Raw genomic sequence first — 25,574 nt, forward strand, 5'->3', positions numbered from 1 at the left:
AGCACTCAGGACATCAACAGAAATTTCTTCAAATTTATTTGTTTTGTTAGAAAGCAAATATGTTTAACGGTTGGACTTGGCAACTCTCTCCAACTCGTCCTTCTTCTTGATGGCGTAAGAGTTAGATGAACCCTGAAAAGAGAAATTCAGTTTAATGTTAAAATAAGGCTCTAAAGGTTACCTTCTGACCATTAGTCGGTACAGAAGAAGATCTGCAGGGTGCAATAACAGGAATTAAATTGTACTCCGAGTCATCTGTAACAGATCTACTTATTCTACATTACGCTCTGAATCAAAATGGTCGTGCCTGTAAGTGGACGAACTCTTACCTTAGCTGCATTGATCAGCTCATCAGCCAGGCACTCGGCGATGGTCTTGATGTTCCTGAAAGCGGCTTCTCTTGCTCCTGTGCACAGCAGCCAGATGGCCTACGAGATGAGAGTGAAAAACAGGAACATCACTGGGTGAGACAGGCTGACAAATTCACTTAAGTGGCATAAACGTTGGCTGGTAATGTAATGTATCTGAGTTGGTGATTGACTGGGCCACAACAGACTACAGCCAATGAATAAGCAAAGATATTTCCTCTGCGAGCACTCTAGCACACCAGGACAATGGGTAGTATCCAGGCGTGACTCTAGCCTCGGTGAACGCATCAAATACAGTTTTTAAAAACAGGTTTCAGTTAAAAGACATTTAGATTAAAGGAATGTGTAATACTGTATAATTCCTGTGTCTGTTCTAAGTCAATGAAAGGTAGTAACAGTCAACTGGCTCATGTCTGTTGCCCTAAAATGAAGCTCACAGATTTCCTTGTCATACTTGCACTTGTCCATGGGATAATAACGCTGCGTACTGAAGCAAAGATCCTTAGTGGAAAACACCCATTTTTAAAGTAAATGAGTGTGGTTACCTGGTTGACTCTGCGGAGGGGCGACACGTCCACAGCCTGCCTCCTGACAGTACCAGCACGACCGATACGGGTGGAGTCCTCACGGGGTCCACTGTTGATGATGGCGTTCACCAAGACCTGGAGGGGGTTCTGGGAACAAAAATTCAAATAGTAGTAAGATATTTGAATGAATACACAACATATGATAACATAACTTTGAGGAAAGCTAACCATGACACTGGAGTCGCTCTGATACTTGACACAAAGAACTCTGTGTTTTACCAATACCTTAGTAATGCTTCTGTGGCCTGTGTTAGACAGCAGAGTTAACTTACAAAATTTAACAAATTTGTCCATAATGCAAAAAATTACAAAGATCATCCAAAAGCTGTAGACTGTGTTTGCAGCGTGGTTACCATGATGGTGTCTGCAGCATAATCACTTTAGTATTTTTCTCTTAAAAGTTAAATCGGCCAAAGCCTGACCTGAGTGCTGTGAATGCAGGACAAAAAGGGGGGACTCGAAGCTATAAAAATGTCAAAAACCAATTAGTACTACAATAATGTGAGCCCTTTCGTCATTAGAAGACGGTTAAAACAGCATCACAGATGAGAACTTTTGCTGCATCTTATGGTTTGATTACTGCCTTTCAGCTAGCAGTCCTGATCTGAGGGCTGCATTTACAGAGTTTTAAGTCACAATACAACAGTTAGTGTACATACCTCTCCAGTCAGCAGGTGGATGATCTCGAAGGCATGTTTGACAATGCGCACAGTCATCAGCTTCTTGCCGTTGTTGCGGCCGTGCATCATCATGGAGTTGGTCAGACGCTCCACGATGGGGCACTGGGCCTTACGGAAACGCTTGGCGGCATAACGTCCTCCAGAGTGTGGCAGGTACTTGGCGTACTTCTCTTTCACAGCAATGTAATCCTGCAGCGAACATGAGATATTGTAGCATCACGGTTCATACAGATTTGAACAAATCATTGTTGAGGAACACTGAGAATGTGAGAAAAGAGTGTGTCTGAGTTGGTGATTGACTGGGCCACGACAGACTACAGCCAATGAATAAGCAAAGACATTTTCCTCTGCGAGCACTCTAGCACACCAGGACAACAGGTCAGTGTCCAGGCGTGACTCTAGCCTCGCTTTACACTGATTAAAAACATGCTCAATCAGACATAGCTGATATACAAGCAGCAACTGCCTCTTGCTGCTTACCTGCAGAGAGATGTCATTGATCTGGACATCATCGGTGCTCCACTTGCCAAAGAGCTTGATCTCTGGGGTCTCGGCCACGGCTGGGGCAGTCTCCCACTCAGTCACTGGGGATTTAAAGAAAGAGAAAAGGCAGGTGACCAATCAAAGCCAAAGAAATGCAGAGTTGGAAAAATACCTCCGTTTGTCAGTTCATTTAAGATAGGGTTACATGAAACAATTTCTAACTTGACATCAGATCGTGTTGTGTTAATATAAAAGATACAAACTGATTAGTTTTCTGGTTGACACTGACCACATTATTGAGTAAACTATATCTGTCAATGTCACGATATTTTATGAACCAATTCGGACGTAAATGTGCTGCTGATCATCTTACTTATTAATAACGAGCAATATGCTTGAGCTCGATGTCTAGCCAACATATCCTGCATTGCCAGTCATTAGCCTAACCGACCCGATGTCACATTCATACCATGACCCAAATACACAAATATTTGGTGTTTGCACAGATCGCTCTGATGTGAATACATTAAAGGTTTCCCTATAGATTAAAACCAGAAAAGTGTTCACACTAAGGCCCCAGACGAAGCCCGCTTCTCTAAAGTTAACGTAACGTTAGCTTACTTCTGCGACGTTAATTATCAAGCTACCGAACGTTTGAAATAAATGAGCTTTTACACCAAAAACCAACGCTGGTGTTTTCTACCGTGATTTATATAACATTATATAATCACTACTTTAGTGAAACTGAGTAATGAGTGTGAGATCTACCGAGGTGGCTAATCAACATGCCGCATCCACATGTGCTAGCAAGCTAGCGACACGCTAACGCTTAGCGCCGTTGTGCTCGTAGGGCAACACTTGGTCCAAATAAAACAACATTACGGCAAAACAGAGGTGTTTCGCTCTTAATATTCGGGCAACGGGAGTCAATATGGCTTCTGATAATGTGACAATTATGTTTTTCAACACTCCAGTAGCGAGCAAAATTATAAATTTTTACTCACTTGTGTCTGCCGTTCTGTACCACACTTCTCAGAGACGGAAAAGGGCCTTCACGGGGCGCCGCGTCCAGATATCCGGTGAGGTGGTTGCTTACTTCCGGTGCGCAAGGCATGTATGGAATTGTAGTCTTCTATTTTAGAATGGCTCAGACCCTAGGACCTCCCGCTTGGGACTGGTACTCGAATTACTGACTAACTTCGGGCTGTAGTCAGGCTGAACAAGAGGGCCATAAGTTTTACCATATGTTTCGCAAGCCTCCACCGTCACTTATTATTACTAGCCTAATAATAACGGCTATTTGTTACGTTTAGTCATGATTATGATTACATTTACTAATGATTCATTTCAGATTGCAATTTAAGTTTTTCATTCATCAGTTAATCCAAAACGTCAGCTTCCATTTAAACCAACACAGCCTGAAAGCAAACTTGTAAACTTGCTAAATGTTTCATACATTTTAAGTTGAACTAAGAATGTACAGCATTTTTATTGTTGATTAAGTAGCAAGTATATTAATATGCAGTATATAAAACAAAAAAGTATCATGTGCAAACTTGGACTGACTGGACAATGACAATTTGTTGCAATAAATTCAGACAAAAAGGATGTTCAAAACTGTCTTTTATTGAGGAATTGACAACATTTGACACATTTTCGTTGGCAGAACAAATACTGTAGAAACTGTAGGTTAGTGCCAAAATAGTAATTTCTATTTGAGTCTTTAAAAAAATTGTCCATATCCACATCTATGGTAAGAAAACTCAACACAGAGTACATCCCTTAAATCCCTATCATATGCGGGTAGGTCAATTAATTTGCACAAGCATACATGAAACAAAGGATGCAACGATACTAAAATAATTTCTCAAATTTAACAACTCTGAAACAGTTAAATTAATCCCATCTTCATCACTTCCCTTCTCTTCTCTCTCTTTTGTGCAATGCATGATTAATCTAGTAATTCACTTCTTGCTTTATCCCACAATATATATTTTCATTCTTCTCCTAATGACAAACATAGACTTTATAAGTACAACAGGCAACCGTGAACGTTGAACAAAATGCAAACAGTTTGAAATCGATCCCTTTTGCGACAGGGACAGACAAACAGGTGCTCAGACGCCTGAGATGTCTAAATGCGATGGGAGGTAAGACTGCCATGTACAATAGCCTGGTGGACGAGTAAACACTAATATACTGCCACTCTCTGGCCACTCTGCATCAGTCTCCACCCCTCTACATCCATCCTAGCACCGTCTCACCACAGGTGGTGCACCATAGCACTTCGGTATGGGACATGAAAACACTGAGGCATGTAGGGACAATTTAAGGCTTAATCTACTAAAGCTCCAAATTGTTGCATGATCATGATAATAAACGTGATATCCATAATATTCATGCACATTGGAAAAAAAAGAACAAGACCCCCCCCCCCAGGGGATAAAAAGTAAAGGATAAAAAAGATATAAATTACTGCTTCATAACACGAGCAGGGCAGTGATTCTGTACATGTAGACAAGATGACAGAACGTTGCTCAGGCACTGTTGTGTGGTGTGGTGTTTTGAGGTATGTGTGACCAAACACACAGACACACACACACACGCAGGTAAATACTGTATGCATGTGGGCTTGGAATTTCAACTGAATAAACCAACATTTTCAAAACAAATTAAAGGGGCACTCCACCAGTTTCTACATAGCAGCCATGAGGGACGAGTCAGCCTGTAAAAACCACAGCTTGGGACTGAGATTTTTGTAACAAAAGGACTGTGTTACAAGCTGGAGGTGAGGAGTTTGAAAAATGTGGATGTTTACCATGCAGGAAAGGTCCGACAGAAGATGCTGTTGGGTTGCATTGCGGATAATGCAGCCTTTTGGGCGCATGACACAAACTTTGGAATAAAAGTCGGGATTTTTCAGCCTCTCAGCCTCTGCTACGGTGTCCCAGCACTTTATGAATGTAATACCAAATTGCTGGAGTGCTGCTTTAATTTATTTATTTATTTTTTTTTATTCAAAGGAGTCTGTAATAACATAATAGCCATTAAACCTTTACAGTTCTTATGGGAGCCTTTATATTTGCTGCTTGTGACAGTTTGTGCTTTGCACGTATTATCTGTGAAAATAACCTCAGTGCACACACAGTGATGTGCTGGATTTGTCTGACAGCAGCAGCAAGGTTTAAAATAAATAATTTAAAGAAGAGTTTGACATTTCGGAAAATGTGCTTATTAGCTTCGTACAGAGACGAGGGCGTTATCAGTCTTCTTATCTAACACGCTGCAAGAGAGCAAATAAGTCCCAAAATGTCACGCTATTCCTTTGAAAGTAACCTAGTAGTTACCAGAATGACCATAAAAAAGAAAATCTCTTTACAACAACACAAACCTCAGCAGCAGGAAGTACAAGGAAAAGAGAACCGTAGTTAGAACCGTAATCCAAAAAAAATGAGAACACAGCCTTCAGAGTCCACTCACAAACGTTTGCGAGGGTATTTCAGAATAGCTGTAGAGGCAGAGGTTCATACAAGGTGGAAGTGAAGAGCTTATAAAACCGTATGCTGTGTGTGTGTGTGCGTGTGTGTGCTGTTTTACACCAGCCACTTCTCCATACACATGTGGAACACCGTCTCGTTCGAGTGCCAGTACACGTGTTCGACACCCGGAACAGAACAGATGATCAGATCCTCACGAGCCGCCAGCGTCTTCAGACCGAAAACATCTTTTAAATACAACTGAAACAGGAAAAACAAGAGTATGATCACAGTGTCGTTCTTCCAAATTTATCTACAGTTTCAATTATTCCTGATGTATAGGAACAAAAATGGTCTGCTGACGTTTGAGAAAACCTAAATGGGATATTAAAATTCATTCACCATTTACAGCAGAGCTTCATTGTACCATTAAAATCATTTGAATAAGCGTGCGGGTTTATTGTTCTTGCTGAAGATAAAAGGCTTAGATTATTGTGAGTTTTAGGTGAGGAGATGAACTCCGAGTACACAAATGTGAGTAATGTTTGAACAAGTTCGTCTTTTTTTGCGTATTTTACTTGTACTGGTGGGACAGGTGATACATTTCTTTGTTTATGATTTTATAAGAAATGTTGTGTGCTTGTCTGACAAATTTTGGTGTCTTAAAAAAAGTTTCCATGGGCTTTTGTTGGACACAATGAATAACCACCTGTCGATCACAAGCCCCTTGCTGAATTACAACAAAAACAAGTGTGTCTGCTGGGGGATTTTCACTCACGTCTTGGTGCTGCATCTCAACGACGGTTTCGTTGTCGTCGTAAAATCCAAACTGACTAAAAAAATCATGAGAGAAGCAGAAAGATATGAGTGAGCATCACATGAGTCATGCGATCAGCCACAGCAGGAATAAAAGGCATCATCTGCAAAGCCGAGAAATGCGCGAACCGAGCGTAGAAAATACATGACACAGACTTGAAACAGTCACAGTTTGTAGAAGTCACACTAAAGCTGTGAAAATCAAAGTAAAAGGAGAAAAAACAGCTGCAAACTTGCAGTTCAGTTTTTTACGAGGTAAACTGGAGGAGGGAGGAAAGACTTTAATCTCAACAACTTCAGTGTTTTGCTTTCATCACAGGGAAAAGAAGTGTATGAACAACATTGCGTGCACAGTAGAAAACTTTTGACACGTGAATGCATTGAAGACATCCTGAGCTCAAGAGCAAAAAACATGCAAAAATCAATCCTGTTCTCATTACACATATGATGATTATTTCCCCCCAGTAAAATTACACGTGTCGCTGTGTCAAAGATTCCTGTAAAAACATTTTGTGTGCCAGAAAGATTATTGCCTGAACAGGACCAAAGAAGAAGCCACATCTCATGTGTCTTGGATATATTTATATTTAGTGATTCTTTCCATTCAGTGATCTTTTTCTTCGGGCTCCGTTGTTGTTTGTTCTCATCACTGCTGAAGTGCTTCACCACACACTGTCCTTATTCAGTCAAAAGTTTCAGGCCTTTGCCACAGTTTACTCCCAAAAAATATCTTCTCTGCAATTCGGGCATTCAAGCTCTTTCACAATGCGGCAATCATTTGCCTTGCAGAAATAGTCGACTCAGTCCCTCATCAAGTGGTCAGGTGCACTGTGCCCATGGTGTGAAGTGTGCCGCCTCAGCACCTGACAGGGCAGGCTCAGTGTTGGCACTACAACTAGTCATTTTTTTAATCCATTCTAACATGGACACTTTCATCCCTGTTTTCTTTAAACCAGCTGTGTGTTTGCACAGAGACACGATGAGGCGGAAACCTGACTCGCCAGATTGTTCTAATGAATCCAGCTGCCTCGCAAAGTAAGTTAAGCTGGCGTTTAGGTCTTCAATGGTGGGGTCATCATGTGGACAAAACTCAGCGGTGCCCGTACCCATTTCTCAGACACGGCATACGTCACCTGACCTGACAGAAGAGGATGAACTCACCTCGACTGCCACGGAGTGATGACTCCATCATCTGGTCCTCCGATCAGCACCAGCTTTTTGATTCTGAGGAAGTTCTTCTTCCACTCTTGAGATTGAGACATAAAACACAGTAAATATACACAACTGCCAGTTTATTAGGTATCACAGCTCGGTCGTAAATTCTAGCCACACAAAGTTCATGTTCAGTCTTTGTTGACATTGTCAGAAATGTCTAACACACTGAAGTTCCTTTTTGGGATTCATAACACTGGTTACTGCTACTGCTGCATCATAACAATAAAACATACACACACTGATGGTTACATGCATTAAACTTATGGATGAGTTTTACCACGAGGAATGTGCTAACCTGTTGAATTTGGATTGGCCCTCTCGCTGTTGAGCAGAGCCAAATAATCACTGCTGTTCACGTACAAGTCCCTGTGGTGGGGGTCTGGGGGAGGACAAACAACCAGTATGTCAAAACCCTTGTTTATGAAACTTCCTGGCAGTTACGTAATCTGAGAGACACACCCTGAATGCAACATAATCTTAATATATAATTTTCAGGTTTGAGAAAATGAGGAATATAATGTCAGGACAGACTCTAGCGTTCTGTTTGCCAGCTGTATAAGGACGTTATTCTTAGAGTCTCACCATTCCAGTAGTTGCAGATGGAAATCCTCTGACCTATTGCAGTGTAGCAGAGGTGATAGAGGTTGGACTTTACAAACTGTGGGAAGAGGTACTTCAGGTAGTCCGTGTCTGACAGGAAACAAGAGACAAAGAGCAGGATAAAGAACCATGCCGAGAGCCGAAAAGAAGAAATCTGTCTATTAACATGATAAACCTGCCGTAACTTATCTTTAACTTTATCTTTTTTGAGGGATACAGAAACAAGCTGTAAACGCTGACATTTTAAAAGTTATTGTGGCAAACTTGTTAGCAAACAGGTGCTTGTCTACACATCCAGCAGTCTCAGAGCAACATTATCATTCGTATGGAGTCTCTGGCCACCTGATGAATGTAAGTCCAATATTTTCTTCTTTTAGCTCTGAAAGTTTTGCAGTACAACGATGTGATTGGCACATTGGTGAAATCCAAGGGAGTATCAATAAGCAATAATTTGCCTGCGTTTTAGAGGTTTTTCCACTGAAAACAGCTGCTTGCTCATGCCTAAAACAATAAATAAATCAAAACAGTGAAGCAGCTGAAACAGCTGGGCAGCTGAAGCTCAAACCCACCTCCATACTGGCCAGCCTGAGGCGACGACAGAGAGATGAAGGACTGGACGTTGTGGTCAGACAGAGTGGAGAGGATTCCTCTGCAAATCAGCCCACCTGCGGTAACATCAACAAAAAAGAACTTTTCCTCTGGATTTTTACCAGCTTATTGCATATTATAACTCCTCCTTTCTCAGAGGTGTATCAATGCACTAACCCAGATTGGTTTTCACTTGTTGTCTGTGTGTCGCTGATGAAAGCTGGAAATAACTGATGATGATAGATAGATATACTTTATTGATCCCAGGCTGGGAAATTACAGAAGTAGATAATTTGAGGTGAAATCGTATCCTAACTCACAACAATGCAGTGATTATATTCGGGGCTGCAGTCCGCTTACTTTCTTGATTAAACCTTTGGTCAATAAAATTCCAGGAAGTATTGAAAAGTGGGCATAAGTCAAAGGTGATATCTTCAAATGTCTTATTTTGTCTGACCAACGGTCAAAAGCCGCAGAAAAGAGCATAAAATCCTCACAAGTTAGAAGCTGGAATTAAGAAAAGTTTGGCCTTTTTGATTGAAAGAATTGCTTAAATGATTAAGTGATTATGATGATGGTAAATGATTAAGAATTCCCCCCTGGGGATAAATAAAAGAATTCTGATTCTGATTTTCTTCAATCAACTGCTCGATTAATTATCACCAATTACATTTACATGCACACGCTGAAAAGACTACACACCATCACTTTTCACATTCATGTTCCTGAATAGACAAGAACAGCATTTGTAATATTAAGTTTCGCACAGAAACACTAAGGTTCTGCGGTAACAAATTGGCAAAATTCACCCATGAATAATTTACATGTATGCCGGACAAAGTAAATCTCATCAGCACACTATATCTCTTCCGCTGGTTTTAATGAACTGGAACATTTAGTGGTTTGAATTTACAAGCTGCAAGCAAGAAAGCCCACGTCATAAAAAAATCTGTCCAGCAAATAAAACAACAAACTGTGCGTCCTGGAAAGCCCCAGGAATGACACAGCATCTAAAACACATACCAACACCGTTTTATAATCTTAAATAAATACCACATTTATGTCTCTATTCCATTGCACCAGTGCACTCACATACCTTGAGAGTAGCAAATAAAGTGGACCCCATCTGCTGCGTTTTGCATTATTGGGTAAATAGCTGCCTTGAATCCCTCCACCTGCTTCCACATGGGCTGCAGGCTGGCGCTTCTGTCGAACAAGTCGATGACGGTCACATTTGTTCCAGGATGAGACTGCAGGACAGAGAAAAACATCGCGTCATAAACAACGAGGATTGGGCTTGTAGGGCAGAAGTGTGTCTGAGTAATTCCACACATGCATGTTGCATGAAGTGTTAAAACAACCACAAGAACATTAAAGGCGACTGCAGCGTTAGACAGCAAGGTGAGCCGCTGTTAAAGGTTCGTGGAGATGTTAAGCTACTGACTGTGCTTGAAATATTGATGATTCATTGGCTGTTTAAAATAAAGGCAGGAGCACAGACTAACTGAAGCAGAGAGACGCCGAATAGAAGTTCTGCTTTTTGATTTTAGCCTGGTTTCGGTTTAAAGCTTTCTAATAACGCAGAGGTTGAAAAAAGAGGAACTTAGTTTGAGTTTAACCTGGTCGACCTCCACCAAAGTGGCCACAAAAATGCATCAACACATCTTCAACTCAACCACGTTACTCCAAAAACAATCTTAAAGGTCTGTGTCCATTTCAACGGGTGTGTGAGAGGCTTGGAGGAATTTAAGAGGAAGAGCAGGAAAAGGCACATTTCTTCAAGGCTTTTGAACTCATCATCTACAGGTGCTGCCAACTTTACGGAATAAAAGCACTCGCACACCACTTGGCTTTGGATAGTTTGTAAATTTCCATATACAAATAATGGAAAACATTATAAAAAAATACAGTGCAAACTAAAGGTTATAATAAGTCAAAATAACACATTTATAACTATATAACAATACATTTGAGTGTATGAACCTGCTCTATAATACTAACCAGTCACTTTACTGAAGTATTTCTGCCGGAATAATGCAGAAAATTAATTCAGCTTACATTACAAGACATTCTTGTGACTCTACAGTTATTATCAAAGCCGACTGGTGAGGCACAGTACATACTGCACAGTGGAGATTCACGTTTAGCTGATAACGTGGTTATACAAGACGAAAGGCCCGCAGTACAAACTGTATGAGGTCAACATCACTGTGAAAATAAAATGCATATCCGGCTCTACACAAAACACCTTTCCCCCGACCACTCACCTCGTTGATGAACCGCAGCAAGTTTCTGAAATCTCCTGAGCTGTCGAACAAACCGTGCACTATGATCACCGGCTTGTACCCGACCACCGCAGCCCAGAGGCACGCACCGAGCAGCGGATACAGCAGCCCGGCCGCCCCGCTGTCCCTCTGCCTCCTTCTCCACGGACTTGACATGACAGAAAGGGAGCCCTTCATTATAGCTAAGAACAGCTAAAAAAAACACTTAATGAACCCTTTATAAAATTGTTTATAAAGTAAAAGAGGTTTAAAATAAAATAAAAACATAAGATCCTGATGTTTGTCTAATGTTGTGCTATCATTTTCATTTCCGTTTCGTTTTTTTTATTTTTCTCCCCAGGATGCGACACAGAAGAGCTGAAGTCCTCCCGTCAGTGTCCCTTCGATAGTCCTGTTTTACACACACTTTGGGTTTAATAACACTGAGCTGCCGCTGGGCTTTGCTTTGGTATCTTTTGTTTGTTCCGGTTTTTCCGGCGATCCTGCCCGCATCATTTCCGGTCTCCGCTCGGCCAATCAGTAGCACCGACACATGAAGGCCCCCTTCCGTTAGCCTATGGCTGTCGTAGTTATTTTACGGCTACATTGTGTAATGACAACGTAAAAACGTAAAATTAATGATTGGTTTTATACAGGAATGCTTTTTTTAAAATTCTTTTTTAAATCAGCATATTTAAAAGATAATTTTTATGAAGCTGGGAGAGTTAATCCTCGCTGTGATTACAAATTTCTCTCACAAGGCTGTCATTGGGCCAACAGAGCACAGCTGGGTTACAAAAAGGCAGCCAATTTTGAGGCCTCAGCTGTCCAAAGTAGTCAAATGCACCAGATCTCTGCCAACTTAATCTCTTTTTTTAGGATTACATTTTCTATTGTGTGCAGCGGAGTGATAGCAACAAAACAAAGGAAATTTACAATATTTTAATACTTAATTCAAAGTATTAAAAAGTGTTTTTAGAAGGTCACTAGAAGAAATCATTTGAAGGTCCTCTACTGACTACTTGTGTTACTACTTGTGGTAGTAACACAATTACATTTATATGCGTCATGTACATTTTGACACGAGGCTCCTCTACAACACAGCAGACTATTGTGCTTGAGCGTTGCATATTCCCACACAAATTTGCAATTTATCAAATTAGCCCGAGGGTCTGCGGTTGTTAGTCCTGCCCTCGGCCCGAGAGCTGCTGTGGAGATCACTTCTTCACATCACACCTTGTGGTTTCCTGTAGAGCTGAAAAACCTTTTAGATTCTCTGCCGGGTTGCCATAACACACAGGCCCATTTGTCAACGCAAAGCCAACCAATCTGAGGTGTTCGCATACTTTCACACTCTCTCTCTCTCACAACACAAAGCATTTAAAAACAAGGAATCAAGTGATAACAGGCTTTATTAACCAGTCCTGCAGGTCGAGAGCAGAAAAACACGCCCCAGTGAGGCGGCAAAAGCCTTTTGACATTCATCTCAAAATACAGTAAATATGAACATGCATAGTCACCACTGATAATCAGCTCTCTGTTTTTGGGTTTTTTTTTTTTTGGTCCACTTCAAACAGACGTGTAAAGCTACAATATCATTGGGTTCTACAAACATTTGAACCCTGCTGGCAGTGCGACAAATGAAACCCAGTCTCAGTAGAAGGGACTAAAGAGGCCGCTGGTCACCTGGTGGCTGGTGAAGGGAGTGCAGTCGGTTTAAATACTTTTTTTCTTGCTGGCTCTGATTAATAATGGAGTGTCAGGCTGGCTTTAACTTTGCTTTGTTTTCGCCCAGAGGTATCCTAGCATTAGCAATATTGTAGCGACTATGATGCAGCTTGCTTCCTCAGCTTTTGCTAGAAAAGGAAAGTGACTCAACGCTTCATCGAAAGCTTTTAAAACGGAAACAAAAGCACCTCAGAGACGTTGTGTTCAGTCTTCAATATGGTCTGCTCTCGCGAAGAGCAACGTGGCATGCAGAAGAGAACATGCACCTGAAAAACAAACCTCATCAAGACTCTTACAAAAAAATTGTTATAATAAGAAAATAGTGTTTTTTTTTTCTCCCAGGTGGAGAAGAGTGGGTTTAACCTGTTGGACTGGAGCAGCTCTACACAGTAGGCTGCAGGAGCTCCTGTAGCTGACACAACGTGTCCTTCAGGGTGAGTGCTAACGTCTCTGCATGCGTCTCCTCGCAGCAGTTGAAGGCGGTGATGGAGAAGTGGACGTGGTCTGCCTGGGGGTTGTAGCAAATGGCGTAGCCGTCGGGAACGAGGGGCCCGAAACACATCACGCTGTCTGTGTTAGCAGGCACCTGAAGGAACATGAAGTAAAGTGAAATACTCAGATACTCATATGGCTGAAAACAAGATCACAACGTTTGTCCAATATCAGTATACGTTATGTCACGTATAAAACCAGCAAGTCAGATTTATGTTCAAAGCAATAAACTGTGTTCCACTGTCAAGAATTACATCCGTTTAAGCGTGCAAAACAAAACATGTTTGCTTAAAATCATTCATTCGGACATCAATGTGATCCAGCTGAACCAATCAGTCAATTATTTGATTAGTAGATGGACAGAAAAGTCATTGGCAACAATTTTGATAACTGAAACATTATCAGTTCAACCGTTTAAATAACTTTTAAAAGAGGAAGAATATGTATTTTTGATTTTGGAGGTAACTTTCCCTTTAATCACTAATTAAAGTATTCAATAGCTGCAGCCCTAAAAGGTCGCAGCCAAAATCATAATTCAGAGTAAAAAAACTAATAGAAGTAAGTTGGTCTCCAGATAATAAGCATTTCAGGACCTGTTTAGCACAATGAAAAAGAAAGCCTCACACAACATTCAGTAGCTGGTTATGTTGTAAAGGGATGATAGAACAAAATGAAAGCAGATAAATTACGTTTCAGCAGGCCATAAAAACCACATGAGCTTCTGATGTACAAGGTTCATTTTTTTTTCAGCTTGGCTGTAAATGCTGGCTGTAGTCCCTTTATTTAGGCTGTGGCTGGGATTGGGTGTCAGTATGAAGAGCAAAATCAGCTGTTAGGTTTACTGTATGATGAGGAGGAGCAAAAAGTCTTAATGTCATCATAACAAAGTTTAAAACAGAGAAAAAGAGCAGCCTGACTACTGCAAAACTCCAAAACTGCGCTGACAGTAAGAGAACAACTGGAAAATTCAAATAAAATTCCCACTTCCTGTTGTGCTGCAGGGCTGTCAACACCCTTGTTAAAACAACACACAAGAACACACACCTGCCCTGTTCGGAGTTTCCAATGCGTTGCCAGGCCGTACGCTGTATCCATGAAGATTTTGGGAATACTGCGTCCTTCAGCGATGGCCTGCAGCTTGAGGCCCAGCAGGTGGCGTTCAATGCCGTGTCCTTTAAATGCCTGAAGACAGCAGGGGAAAATAATTAAAAAAAAATATACAAAATGAGTGTTTTTCTTTTGCTAAATACAGAAGAAAAAAAGTTGTTGAGTGGTCACTTCTTACTCACCTGATCAGTCAGAGCCGCGTAAGCATCGACGGCTTCTCTGAACAGTTCTATCTTTGCCTCCCGCTGCGAAACAAAACACAAAACACAAAACATACTATGAGCTAAACCGGGCGTCTCGTCGCTGCTAAATCACCTGAAAAAACAAAAAAAAAATAAAGCCACAGCAGGACGATTCCCTGGCATTTCTCACCGATACAGATGGATCATCAAAGGCAAGAATGAACTTGAGCGTCTGACTTGTGGGCGAGCGGATATACTCCGTCCGTCCTCCTCGAAACACCCTCTGAGAGACAATATCGCAGGCAGCGCAGACCTCATTGTGGACTCTAAAGAAAAAAAGAGGTCAGAACAGGTCAGAACTCTCAAAGGAGAAACACTGCTAATTTTAATCTCCTTTTTATTCATCACTGTATGATCCAGTGCAAACCACAAAGACTACAGAAACAAACCATCAGTGGTTTTCAAGGTCTGACACTGCAGGACTTCCTTCAGACCAAATCCAGACAGCCGCCCCCCCAGCTCCTCTGGCACACGTTTTTGTTTAAAACTAACTTAGCTGGTAGCAGCTCCTGTTTGCAACGTTCCCCGACACTGACGAGAGCTCAAACAAATCATGATTCTCGGGCAAGATCTGGAGTAACAAGGAGCGTCTCTTTGTCTAAGCAGATTTATGGACATTTAAAGTGTATTTTTCATATGAGATAAGACAAGACTTCATTGATCCCAGAGGGGAAATTTAGTCGTTAAAGTAGCCAACATTTAGCAGGACAAGACAGTGAAAAAGCATGAGAAATCATGAAAAATACAAAAGATTATAAAAACTACAAGGTTATATTAACAAATACAAAAAACCCCTGCGACTGACAGCAACACAATCAGGCTCGCTCACAGCTTCCCGCCGGAGACAATCGTCATCATTAAAACGTCCAGATGCTGGGATGGAGATTTTATATTCGAGTTCTCTCAACTTTTGCCTGCTGCATTTCCCTCTGTCACACACAGAGTACAGTGTTCACCCATTTTTATTTTAACAATTTAATTGCAATTTTAAAGCACTTTAGACAGTTATTTTTAAATGTGCTCTCCAGAAAACTTGGCTTGACAGTATATTTCAGTCACCAAAGATGGACTCTTTGCTCGCAACACCACCATCATCATCATCATCGACAACAAGACTGGCCTGTGACGTGAACATTTTGGTGGCTGACCTGTAGTAGGCGAGCTGCAGGGCCACCTGGATGAAGGAGTGTGGACTCAGCTTGTGCCGCTTGGGAAGCTCCTTGCCAAACCTCTTGAAGTTGAACACGTTCACGTCGAGGTCGTTGATCAGTCTGCGGGAAGTTTAAAACATCATTTATTTTTTGCGACCGAGTCATCGTCTGAAATAACGTCTTCTAAGACTCTTAAAAAGTCAGTCGAGATAACGACGGACTTCTTTCCGTCAAGGTTACATTCACACAGAGAGGATAAGCGTGTTTACTCCTCTGCGGCTTTCCTGCCAGTTTATTTCAGCTTTGTCAGATTATGAGGCCAGAGCAAACGTCTAGTTTACACAGTGCGGCGAAGCCATTCTTTCCCTTATCACTCTGTAAAGACTCCACAGTCACTCTTAAACACCACGAGAAGAGGTGACGGGCTTACATATCGAGGTTCTGCTTGGCGTGCTCAATGTCCCTCTTGATGTCTCGGTCTATGTGAAAGTAGAGCTTCTTGGGCATCGGCAGAGGGACCAGCGGGGCTCTCTTTGGGTCTGGTTTCTCACTGCAGGCAAAGAGAATTAGTCCCAAGTATGAAAGATGTAAAGCACAAATCCATCCTTGTACTCTTATAACGATGACCGAGTCTGAGCATGCGTCTTCACGAGAGGTAACACTTTCGGCTGCCTGCTCTGAGACACTTAGCTGCAGCATTAGCACCTCCTCGGTAACTCTTTGCTAATAACCAGCGGCATCTCATTCCAGTGCTTTGAAAGTCCATCCATCCATTTTCTATACCGCTTATCTGTCAGGGTCAGGGGGGAGCTGGAGCCTATCCCAGCTGACTATGGGCGAGAGGCGGGGTACACCCTGGACTGGTCGCCAGTCAATCGCAGGGCCAACACACAAAGACAAACAACCACACATTCTCACACTCACACCTAGGGGCAATGTAGAGTCGCCAATTAACCTAATGTGCATGTTTTTGGTATTGTGGGAGGAAGCCGGAGAACCCGGAGAAAACCCACGCAGGCACAGGGAGAACATGCAAACTCCACATAGAAGGGCCCAGACCGGGATTCGAACCTGGAACCCTCTTGCTATGAGGCGACAGCTGCCCGCTTTGAAAGTCACTTCAGAAAAAAATGCATCCGACAAATGAGTGTTTCAGGTTGTGGATAAACCATTTATGTACCACTGAGTGTCAGTACTTTTAAAAAGATAGAAAAAAAAGATATTTTATAGTGCAAAGTGAGCGTCTCATCGGGCAAAGGCCATGAAGCTATACAAAGATCCTGGCAAGAGGTTGTCATGGTTTAAACGAAGGGTTCACACAGTCTGGCTTCAGCAGGACTTGTTTAAAACTAACTCATAGTCTGTACTGAATGTATCCTGATAACCGTGAGGTTTTGGTTGGTATATAGTTGGTCCTGTCTAAATGCTGTGTGATGCTTAGAAGCTGTAAGCAACAACTGAATCCAGCTAAAGTAATGCATTTCAAAGAGTCAATACGAGACGTGATTCACACACACACACACACACAGAAACACATGAAGCACCGCACCGCATCAGACTGCGGTCACGTCTCTCCGTCTCACCAGTACTCCAGGATGTGATCCAGCAGGGTTGCGATGGGCGGACCCTCAGCGGTGGCTTGCTCATACAGGAGACCCCATGAGCCGTCCTCGCCCACCACAAACTACTCAAACACACACACACACACAGAAGTTAGCTGCTGTCTAAACTAGCCTTTTCCCTGTCATGCATGTGTTTTTCCCCGCCGCTCACCTGCAGCGTTTTATCAAACCAACGGTTTCCACTGTTGGAGAACGTCCCGCCCCCATGCAGGACCTGCGCTGCCTTACGGCTGGCGTACCTGCCAATCACAGATAGAACAAATGAAAGCAACATACTCAGAGAAACTACTCGCGTGCTTCCATTTGACACTTCTACTCCACCACATCTGACACGTGAAAGTACACATTAAACGTTTACGTGATACGATGCAGTACTGTACTACTAATATGTTGAGTTGTATATAAAATATCTATAATAGGCTCCACATCTAGAATGTTAAAATGCTCTTTCATGTATTTGGTGGTGATAAAAACAGATTAATATTATATAATGATAAAAACAATTCCTTTTTTTGACACCTTCAGTACAATTAGTTGATAATACTTCTGCGCTTATGTTTAAGTGACATTTTGACTTTTTGGGGAATTTTTAGACTATTGCTAATTTTACTATCTAAATGCCGCCCCCCCATTGGCAGTGGCTCTAAAAATATACTATGTTAATTATTCATTCAGATCTAAATGTTTATCACTCTTAAGATACAAAGCTGCCAACTACCGGGATGACATTTCAAATGGAGGAAGTGACGGTTGTACTTTGTTGCTTAAGACTGAATGTCAACAGACAACACAATGATATCAGAACACACACTGAGGATTACCCAACACTGGAATACCTGAGTGTGGATTACGAGACAGAAGATGGAGTGTGCGTATGTGTGTGTGTGTGTGTGTGTGTGTGTGTGTGTGTGTGTGTGTGTGTGTGTGTGCGTGTGTGTGTGTGTGTGTGTGCATACTTCTCATCTGATATCCTCATGACTGGAGAATCCAGACACAAGGAGAAAAGTCCCGTCTCTATCAGCCGTACTGATTCCTTGTTTAGTTTATCTGAGTCACACACACACACAAACCACACACACACACACACACCGTGGAAGGAAACAAAAACACACAATTAAAAAAAACTCAAGATGAAATTTACGGTCATATTTCACTACAAAAACCAACAAATTCATCAAAACAACAGCGAGCTTTGCGGACGACTGACTTAACTTGTTTCAGTTCCCATCCTGACCCGAAACACATCATAACATTAATGTGTCTGTACCTCATGTACATAAATCACACACACGTTGTGCCGCCGCTGACCAAAGCATTTCAGATTGATCTCCTAACCAGTTTATGCCAGCGTGGTGTAAGAAAAACTCTTTGAGACGCTGTTTGAGTTAGGCAATCAATCCATCACACTGATCAATATGTCTGTATTTTTTCCTTGCACATTCTTTGCAGAGGAATCTGGTGACACAGAGAGGAGCAAGAAATACATTATATAGACTAAAGTATCCAGACACACCTCTTTATGGGGCTGTTTTTCAGGGTTTGGGCTCAGCCCCTTAACTTCCAGTGAAGGGAAATCTTAATGCTTCAGCATAACAAGACATTTTGGACAATGCTATGCTTCCAACTTTGCCTTTGTTGAAGGCCCTTTTCTATTCCAGCATGACTGTGCCCCAGTCCACAAAGCAAAGCTCCATAAAGACATGGTTGGATGAGTTTGGTGTGGAAGAACTTGACTGGCCCACACAGAGTCCTGACCTCAACCCCATCCAACACCTTTGGGAAGAACTGGAACGGGGATTGTGAGCCAGGCCTTTTGGTCCAACATCAGTGCCTGATCTAACAAATGCTCTGCTGCATGAATGGGCAAAAACTCCCACAGAAACACTCCAAAACCCTGTGGAAAGCCTTCGAAGAAGAGTGGAAGCTGTTATAGCTGCAAAGCGTATTTAGAATCATCGAAGTCCCTGTTGGTTTAATGGTCTGGTGTCCCTATACTTTTGTCTGTGACATTTGAGATCTGAGAGATTCACAAGTTGAGTATCCACAGACCCACAAGGGCAGGTAAAAGTTATGATTTGATATGATTTTCGACAGGTTTCTATGTGGAAGATGAATTGTCAGGTATCATAAACTGATTATTTCTCTAACATCTTTTTCTGCACTCTGATCACAACAGCACAGTGAAATCAAATGGAAACAAGCACTGAAACACAATACGGGACACTTTGGAAAATGACCAACCACGACTGTTTGCTGGAACTACGCATTCATACAGTAAGTACTGCATGCATCCATCTGACAGGAGTGTACGTATGCATGTGATGTACCTCTCAGCAGGCGGTTGTAGGCCTCTCCCCAGGTGTGGCGGTGCTCGCTGGTCAGGATGCCCATGGGCTCTTTGTCCGTCTTCCAGGACTGAGACCTGATCCTCAGCAGCTGACTGTGGATCTGACTCTCCGTCATGCGGGACCCGTCGCTGTTGTAAACCTCCAACTGGAAGAACTAGTGGACAAATGCAGGAAAGAAAAAATGGAGGCCGTCGTTACGAGAGATGACAGGGAGACTTTCGAAGCCGGTTTGGCCAGCAGCAGTTCAGTGTGGTTGTGTTTGGTGCTTGACCGTCTCCGAGTGTGTGTCGTTCATACTAAACGTTTCTGAGCTCTGCAGCTTTTCTGTTTCACAGTCACTCGTCCACTCCAACACTCGCAGTGTTCACATTAGGATTTAGAGCTGCAATAACCAATCAGTCGATCAATATTCAACAGTTATGTTAATTCATGTTTTAAGCCAGTTTTTAAGCAAAATTGCGTAAAAATAACTGGTTCATACTTCTCAAATGTGAGTATTTGCTGGTTTATGTACTTCAGTATGAGTGTAAATTGATTATTTTTGGACATTTTTCACTATTTTCTGACACTTCATAGACCAAAGGATTAACTGGTTACTTATAATCGCCAGATAAATTAATTGAAACAGTTGTGCCGAGTTCAGCCCCAGTTAGTTAATCGGCTTTAAAAATAAATCAGTTTGTTTCGGTCATTTCTCAGGCTGAGCGCGATGTGAGCGTTTGCTGCTTTTCTCCACCTTTTTTGAATCATTTCAAACTGACATCACCACACGATAAGAACCGAACAAACGATCGGTAAAAACATGAGGAGTAGCTCTCACTGCACTGCAGCACTGCAAACAATAAGCATGTAGTTAAACTAAAACCTCTCTGACACGAGTCAGTCAGCACCGAGCTTTGTTGTCTTTGTGTAAAAACAGGACCACTTTGCGAATCAAAGGCGTGACTGCACAAGACTCAACACGACCGTCGCGTTGTGTCACTTGCGACGTTGCCGAGTCGACCACAAGTGAGAACCAAATGGAAAACCCTGTCAGCGTCACCTGTCGCCGGCTCATCCCACCTGGTAGTTCCTGACGACGGTGATGTGTGTCGGCGAGCGGCGGGAGCGGCCGTGGTGGGCGATGTAGTCGTGTTTGGGACCCGGGATCCTGCAGGAGGAGAAGAGGAGCGGGTAGAGCTCCATGCACAGAGGCTGCCCTCGCATGTACTCGACTGGCAGCTGGCCGCTGGCGGGGACAGAGACAAGCAGACAATTGGACAGACGTGTCCGTCTTAGTAAGTGAATGCATTTCTCTGGACATATGGCCTCATTTTCATCTGCTCAGCATCACGACAGAGGATGACTGGCTTTGTTTTTGTTTCCTACCAGTGCAGATTCAGACGCCTCAACGGAGCAGCAATCTGATTTTTATCCTTTATTTCACGTCAGGTGCATACAGAACTACACAAGAAACTAACTAAGTGCATTTATCCAGTACTGTCTATGCCATTCTGAGGTATTTTACAGCATTTACTTTTCACGCTGCTTTAAACTTCTATTCCACTACATTTATGAGGCAAATATTGTACTTTTTAGTGCATCATATTTAAAATCAGCAACTAAATTATGATGTCTTATCACTAGCTAAGACGAGATTTTATTGTTGATGGGGGGGTGGGGAGGCCAAATTAGCATCAGTAATTATTATTTCTTCATGTGTGATGAGCATATTGATGATAATTTTGGCGATGATGATTCACTACTTTACTTTAAACGTAAGTAAAATGTAAAGGACCTTTACTTGCAACACAGTAGTTCCACACTGTGGCAGCTCTGAGTTACTTCTTCCATCACTGCAGGTCCATTTAAATGTATTCAACACACAATTTTCACATGGAAAACAGCGAGGAAAAGTAAAAATAAGCCCCCGTGAGAGGTTATTTAACAAACATCCTGTGGCAACACAACTTGTGTTTCTGGGGAAAAGAGACGTTTGAGGAGGGTTGCTGTCGGCTTTGCACAGACACTGTTACAGACAGCATGGGCAAATAAATTTAGACCAGGATTAACTTCATACAGCAGACACACACACACACACACACACACACAGGTTTAAGGTTACAGCACTAAAATAGAAGCCGGCAAGAGTCCACAACAGATTAGAAAGAAGGATTACTGCTGAATCTGAACAAAGGTCGACAACAGTTTATACATAATGACTGGCTCTGATGATGGGAGCTGATAATTATTAGCAGCTGCGTGATTTGCATGTAATGGGATCTCTTTATATCCCGAAGTGCCCGATCGTGTTCATCTGTCTGGAGCAGCAGCACATGGACCACATTAAATATTGGAAATATAAAATGCTTCTTATTCTTTTGCAGTAACCTGGCAAGCTGACGGGCCAGCGCTGAAATGCTAAATGACAGGGAAAACAACACTGCAGTCTCTCAGAGCTGCAGACCGTCGGCCCTCCGCCTGCTTTTCACCTGACGGTCTGATTTCGCATGTGCAGACACAACAACACGACGTTCAGTCAGCTGCAGCTGAGGAGTGTGGTGACAAAATGGACGGGAGGGGAGAAAGTGAAAAGGGCTGGGGAGGGGGGGAGGCATTAAACTGAGAAAAGCCTGACAGGAAAGGGCTGCCAAATGCTTTAAAATTACAAAAGTCTTCACAAGCAAAAGACACGGCTGAACGACAAAACACAAGCAGCATTCAAAAATATGCACGCTCGCACTTTCACTTAAGTACACTTGTGAATTTTGCCTGTAAGGAATATTTTTACACTGTGGTACTTTTACTGAAGCACACGATATGAAGACTTGTTTGACCGCAGCTGCTGACATCATCTACCCTTTACAACACATGGAAAGGATGAACTGCTTCACTCACGTGTTGATTTTGGCCTTGAAGTCCAGAACTGCTGCTATCAGTTTGGATGCAAACCTGCAGAGAGACAGTTTTATTCATTTATTTATTTACTGACTGAGCAACACAAACAGTTTATATTCAGTAGAGTCTGCCAGAGGTGTCAAGTAACGATAAGAGATAACCAATTCATAACGGAGCAGGAGGGAGAAAACAATTCATCGAGCCCATTTAAGGCTCGACAAGGATGATTGTTATTAATTATTTTGTCTAAACCTGTAGTTTCCTCGGCTCGCACAGGAGCAGGTTATCGAGCTCAAGGTCCTAATGACAACAGCGATTTCACGAGACAAACAGGTGTCTTCACATTGCGGACACAAAATAAACACACACTGATATTGTCTGCCTGGACTCTGCTGCTCAACTGAAGAAACGTTCGGTTCGCTAACATATTTTAACAAATCAGCCTGAGTCTGAGTCTCCCTCTGCAGATGGACGCAGTCAGAGAAGATACGATACAATTCTTGTTGTGACCACAGAGTTTTGACTTTCAACTTCAAGTGAGGTCAAATAATCTAATAAACGTGCACGTCGATCGAGACTGAAACGAGCGCTGTCGCTCTCCGACAGTCTATGTTTAAATTGTTTTCCTGAGGTGTAACGGATGGCTTTAAAGCAGCTATTAGTGGACTAGCATTCTGTGTGTGTGTGTGTGTGTGCGTGTGTGTGCTGACTCACACTAGCTGGCTCCTCCAGCCATTATAATCTCTCCTGGGCAGAGAGATGGCCGGGTTTGAGTGCACAGGCAACGGCTGTCTGCTCTCCAAGTACGCCCACTGCACCCACCAAGGTGAGATCTACAGGAGAAAGGTCACACACACACACACACACACACACACACACACACACACACACACACACACACACACAGATGGACAGATGGCATTAAAGCAGCAGGAAGCGAAGTGTGTGTTTCCAGCCGCATTTATTTGTTTCTCAGAAAACTGTTAAAAGTTTTCTGTGAACCTGTGGAGTGGAAAGTTTTTGTTGTAAAGTGGGCGTATTTTGTCTCTACAGTTTCTTATAAATTACTGCATATATTTAAAAATGAAAGAAACACATCACACATCCCATGACTGCATTTGTGTGCACTTCAAGGCCAATCAGATTCCAGGTGCGTTTCATGTGTTTAAATTTGTTTTTTTAATATACTGATGGTTTGATATTTTCTGCTGAAGGCTTTTATTGTGAAACACTGAACATAAAGATAAAATTTTTTTCTTACTTACTTTAAATTTTATAATACTTTTTTTAAAAATATATATATATATATAACACAACCGCAGGAAAAAGGTCTCCACAGTGTGAGATCTTTACTTAAAACAGTTATGACAATACGCTTGCGGTAAAATGAGACATTTACAATTGTGCAAGATTTCTGTAGTGTGGCTGTAATTTTTTTTTTGGTGTTAAAATTTTTTTAGCCCAGGATTTAAGAGCACCCCACGTTTTGGACCACACCACACTGGCTCTATCTGTGCGTTAAAACACACCCATATCCACCTCTAACATCTGCCACATTTCCCACACTGACTCAGCAGACACAGACCCAGTTCCTGGTGTGTCTGGCTCTCCTCTCCAGCGCCTCCTGCAGCTGTGCACCCAGTCCGCCCGGCCTGCCAAACTCCTGCACCATCCTGCGGGTGTGGTTGAGCTCCTCGGGTGGCAACAGGGGCTCCAGAGCCCTCAGGTAGCCCTGCAGGGTCTGGGCCAGAGGGGGCACCGGCTGGGAAGGCACGGAGGAGAAGAAACACAACTCCTGCCTCAGTGACACCTGCAAGGAAGTGTGAAAGATGTTTGACTGGCAACTCCACCCCCCAAATGGCATCATCAAATCAAGTTAAAACGTTTTAAGTGTAATTATAACAACAGTAGCTGCATGTCAGCGCAAAGCAGTGACTTCCATCAGAGTTTGACCACACGCCAATAAAAAAAAGCAGGGCACGACGAGCGCCCATCAAAATAAGGAAGTGTGAGAGATATGACTGTGGAAACTTGATCCGCTGCTTTTTTTTTAAATTTGTTTATTTAACTGCCTCGTTGCTGTAAGACCTACATTGTGTGTAAGGGTGTAGTCCAGCATGTCAACAGTGTGACAGTTAACGCAACACGAACCCAAACACAGTAAAACACTCACCCGAGACAGCCACGCTCTGCAGGGTCCCGCTTGAATTCTCCTCAAAATCATTTTTCCTCAAATCACAAATCCGCTTCGTCTTGCATGTGCGTTACTAAAAGCAGACTCGTCTTTTATGTTCTGATAACTTTTGCACAAGCTCCACAGCGTCAGACGGTCAAAATGAAGCCCGGCCCTCCTCCTACTTCTCCATGGCGGGTACAGATGAGAGTCCTCATCGCTCGATGGATCTCAGTTTGGAAACATCCGTGCATGCGGTAAAGGCAGCCTTCTGGGTGTTTTGTTCCTTACAACAGCGGGCATGCGAAGATTCACGTACAAAACTGAGCTGGAGTGACGCTACAAGTCCACACACGTGTTGACGTAAAAGTGTTTCCGTAAACAGCGACGTGACTCGAAACTTCAGGTGCAGTACCGCAACTCTCCGCAGAGTGTCGCTGTGACAAACCAAGATGGCGCTGAATGCAAGAAACTCGTGTACGCAACAAGTAAGCAACAGTATGATTGACACCAGGGGGTGCAAAATGGTCAAAGAAAAAGAAATAGGACATTTAAAAACTTAAAGAACGCTTAGAGATAAAGCAAATTTGGGTTGTTTTTGTTGTCAGATTTAAAAATTTAGTCGGCGTTGATGCGGAAAACTGTCCCGTGACACTTTAAATTAAAAAATGGTTAAATAAATGCCATCATAATCAGACCAAGTCTGAAGTGACACCTTCACAATCCTTGTTTTGTCAAACCAGTATTACAAACCTCA

The 25,574-nt window shown here is 42.5% G+C and overlaps 3 protein-coding genes and 2 non-coding genes across 6 annotated transcripts; all 5 read right to left on the minus strand.

Annotated features, from left to right (window-relative positions):
* Window positions 1–19: 19 nt before the first annotated feature.
* On the minus strand, window positions 20–3,261 carry rps5 (ribosomal protein S5). The gene is made up of 6 exons (XM_046416916.1): window positions 3,123–3,261; window positions 2,116–2,219; window positions 1,615–1,824; window positions 914–1,042; window positions 330–428; window positions 20–132 (listed from the first exon to the last, which is right to left on the minus strand). Coding segments are annotated over exons 1-6 (612 nt in total). The 5' UTR covers window positions 3,124–3,261; the 3' UTR covers window positions 20–63.
* Window positions 517–648, minus strand: LOC124075232. Its single transcript, XR_006845974.1, has one exon. It is a non-coding gene; the product is annotated as a small nucleolar RNA SNORA3/SNORA45 family (small nucleolar RNA).
* On the minus strand, window positions 1,911–2,044 carry LOC124075233. Its single transcript, XR_006845975.1, has one exon. It is a non-coding gene; the product is annotated as a small nucleolar RNA SNORA3/SNORA45 family (small nucleolar RNA).
* Window positions 3,262–3,724: 463 nt separating the features above from the next.
* On the minus strand, window positions 3,725–11,582 carry ppt2b (palmitoyl-protein thioesterase 2b). The gene is made up of 8 exons (XM_046417635.1): window positions 11,081–11,582; window positions 9,910–10,063; window positions 8,795–8,890; window positions 8,208–8,315; window positions 7,921–8,004; window positions 7,572–7,656; window positions 6,373–6,427; window positions 3,725–5,855 (listed from the first exon to the last, which is right to left on the minus strand). Exons 1-8 carry the CDS (start codon window positions 11,273–11,275, stop codon window positions 5,712–5,714), a joined length of 921 nt encoding a protein of 306 aa, XP_046273591.1. The 5' UTR covers window positions 11,276–11,582; the 3' UTR covers window positions 3,725–5,711.
* Window positions 11,583–12,471: 889 nt separating this feature from the next.
* Window positions 12,472–25,239, minus strand: cratb (carnitine O-acetyltransferase b). 2 transcript variants are annotated; one of them, XM_046417634.1, is made up of 16 exons: window positions 24,818–25,239; window positions 24,230–24,454; window positions 23,359–23,477; window positions 22,645–22,698; window positions 20,830–20,995; window positions 19,747–19,921; window positions 18,376–18,466; window positions 17,571–17,658; window positions 17,381–17,481; window positions 16,228–16,347; window positions 15,795–15,917; window positions 14,777–14,912; window positions 14,587–14,649; window positions 14,342–14,479; window positions 13,169–13,391; window positions 12,472–13,071 (listed from the first exon to the last, which is right to left on the minus strand). In XM_046417634.1, the coding sequence occupies exons 1-15, from the start codon at window positions 24,866–24,868 to the stop codon at window positions 13,188–13,190; spliced, it is 1,854 nt and encodes a 617-aa protein (XP_046273590.1). In that variant the 5' UTR covers window positions 24,869–25,239; the 3' UTR covers window positions 12,472–13,071; window positions 13,169–13,187. The 2 variants fall into 2 exon arrangements, with proteins under 2 accessions (XP_046273590.1, XP_046273589.1); XM_046417633.1 differs by having other exon boundaries at window positions 12,472–13,391.
* Window positions 25,240–25,574: the final 335 nt, after the last annotated feature.

This window comes from Scatophagus argus, chromosome 17 (assembly GCF_020382885.2).
Source record: "Scatophagus argus isolate fScaArg1 chromosome 17, fScaArg1.pri, whole genome shotgun sequence".
Lineage (NCBI taxonomy): Eukaryota > Metazoa > Chordata > Actinopteri > Scatophagidae > Scatophagus > Scatophagus argus.

Excerpts from the sequence above, each read along its gene's own strand:
- rps5 (XM_046416916.1), bottom strand. Across the intron at positions 1,825-2,115 it reads TCAATGACATCTCTCTGCAG|GATTACATTGCTGTGAAAGA; the intron begins GTAAGCAGCAAG and ends TGTTCGCTGCAG. Across the intron at positions 133-329 it reads AGCTGATCAATGCAGCTAAG|GGTTCATCTAACTCTTACGC; the intron begins GTAAGAGTTCGT and ends TTCTCTTTTCAG.
- ppt2b (XM_046417635.1), bottom strand. The coding sequence starts at position 11,275 with ATGAAGGGCTCCCTTTCTGTCATGTCAAGTCCGTGGAGAAGGAGGCAG. Across the intron at positions 7,657-7,920 it reads GGCCAATCCAAATTCAACAG|AGTGGAAGAAGAACTTCCTC; the intron begins GTTAGCACATTC and ends CTCAATCTCAAG. Across the intron at positions 6,428-7,571 it reads ATCACTCCGTGGCAGTCGAG|TCAGTTTGGATTTTACGACG; the intron begins GTGAGTTCATCC and ends TGATTTTTTTAG.
- cratb (XM_046417634.1), bottom strand. The coding sequence starts at position 24,868 with ATGATTTTGAGGAGAATTCAAGCGGGACCCTGCAGAGCGTGGCTGTCT. Across the intron at positions 23,478-24,229 it reads CCAGACACACCAGGAACTGG|ATCTCACCTTGGTGGGTGCA; the intron begins GTCTGTGTCTGC and ends TTTCTCCTGTAG. Across the intron at positions 15,918-16,227 it reads GCCAAGCAGAACCTCGATAT|ACTGATCAACGACCTCGACG; the intron begins GTAAGCCCGTCA and ends AACTTCCCGCAG.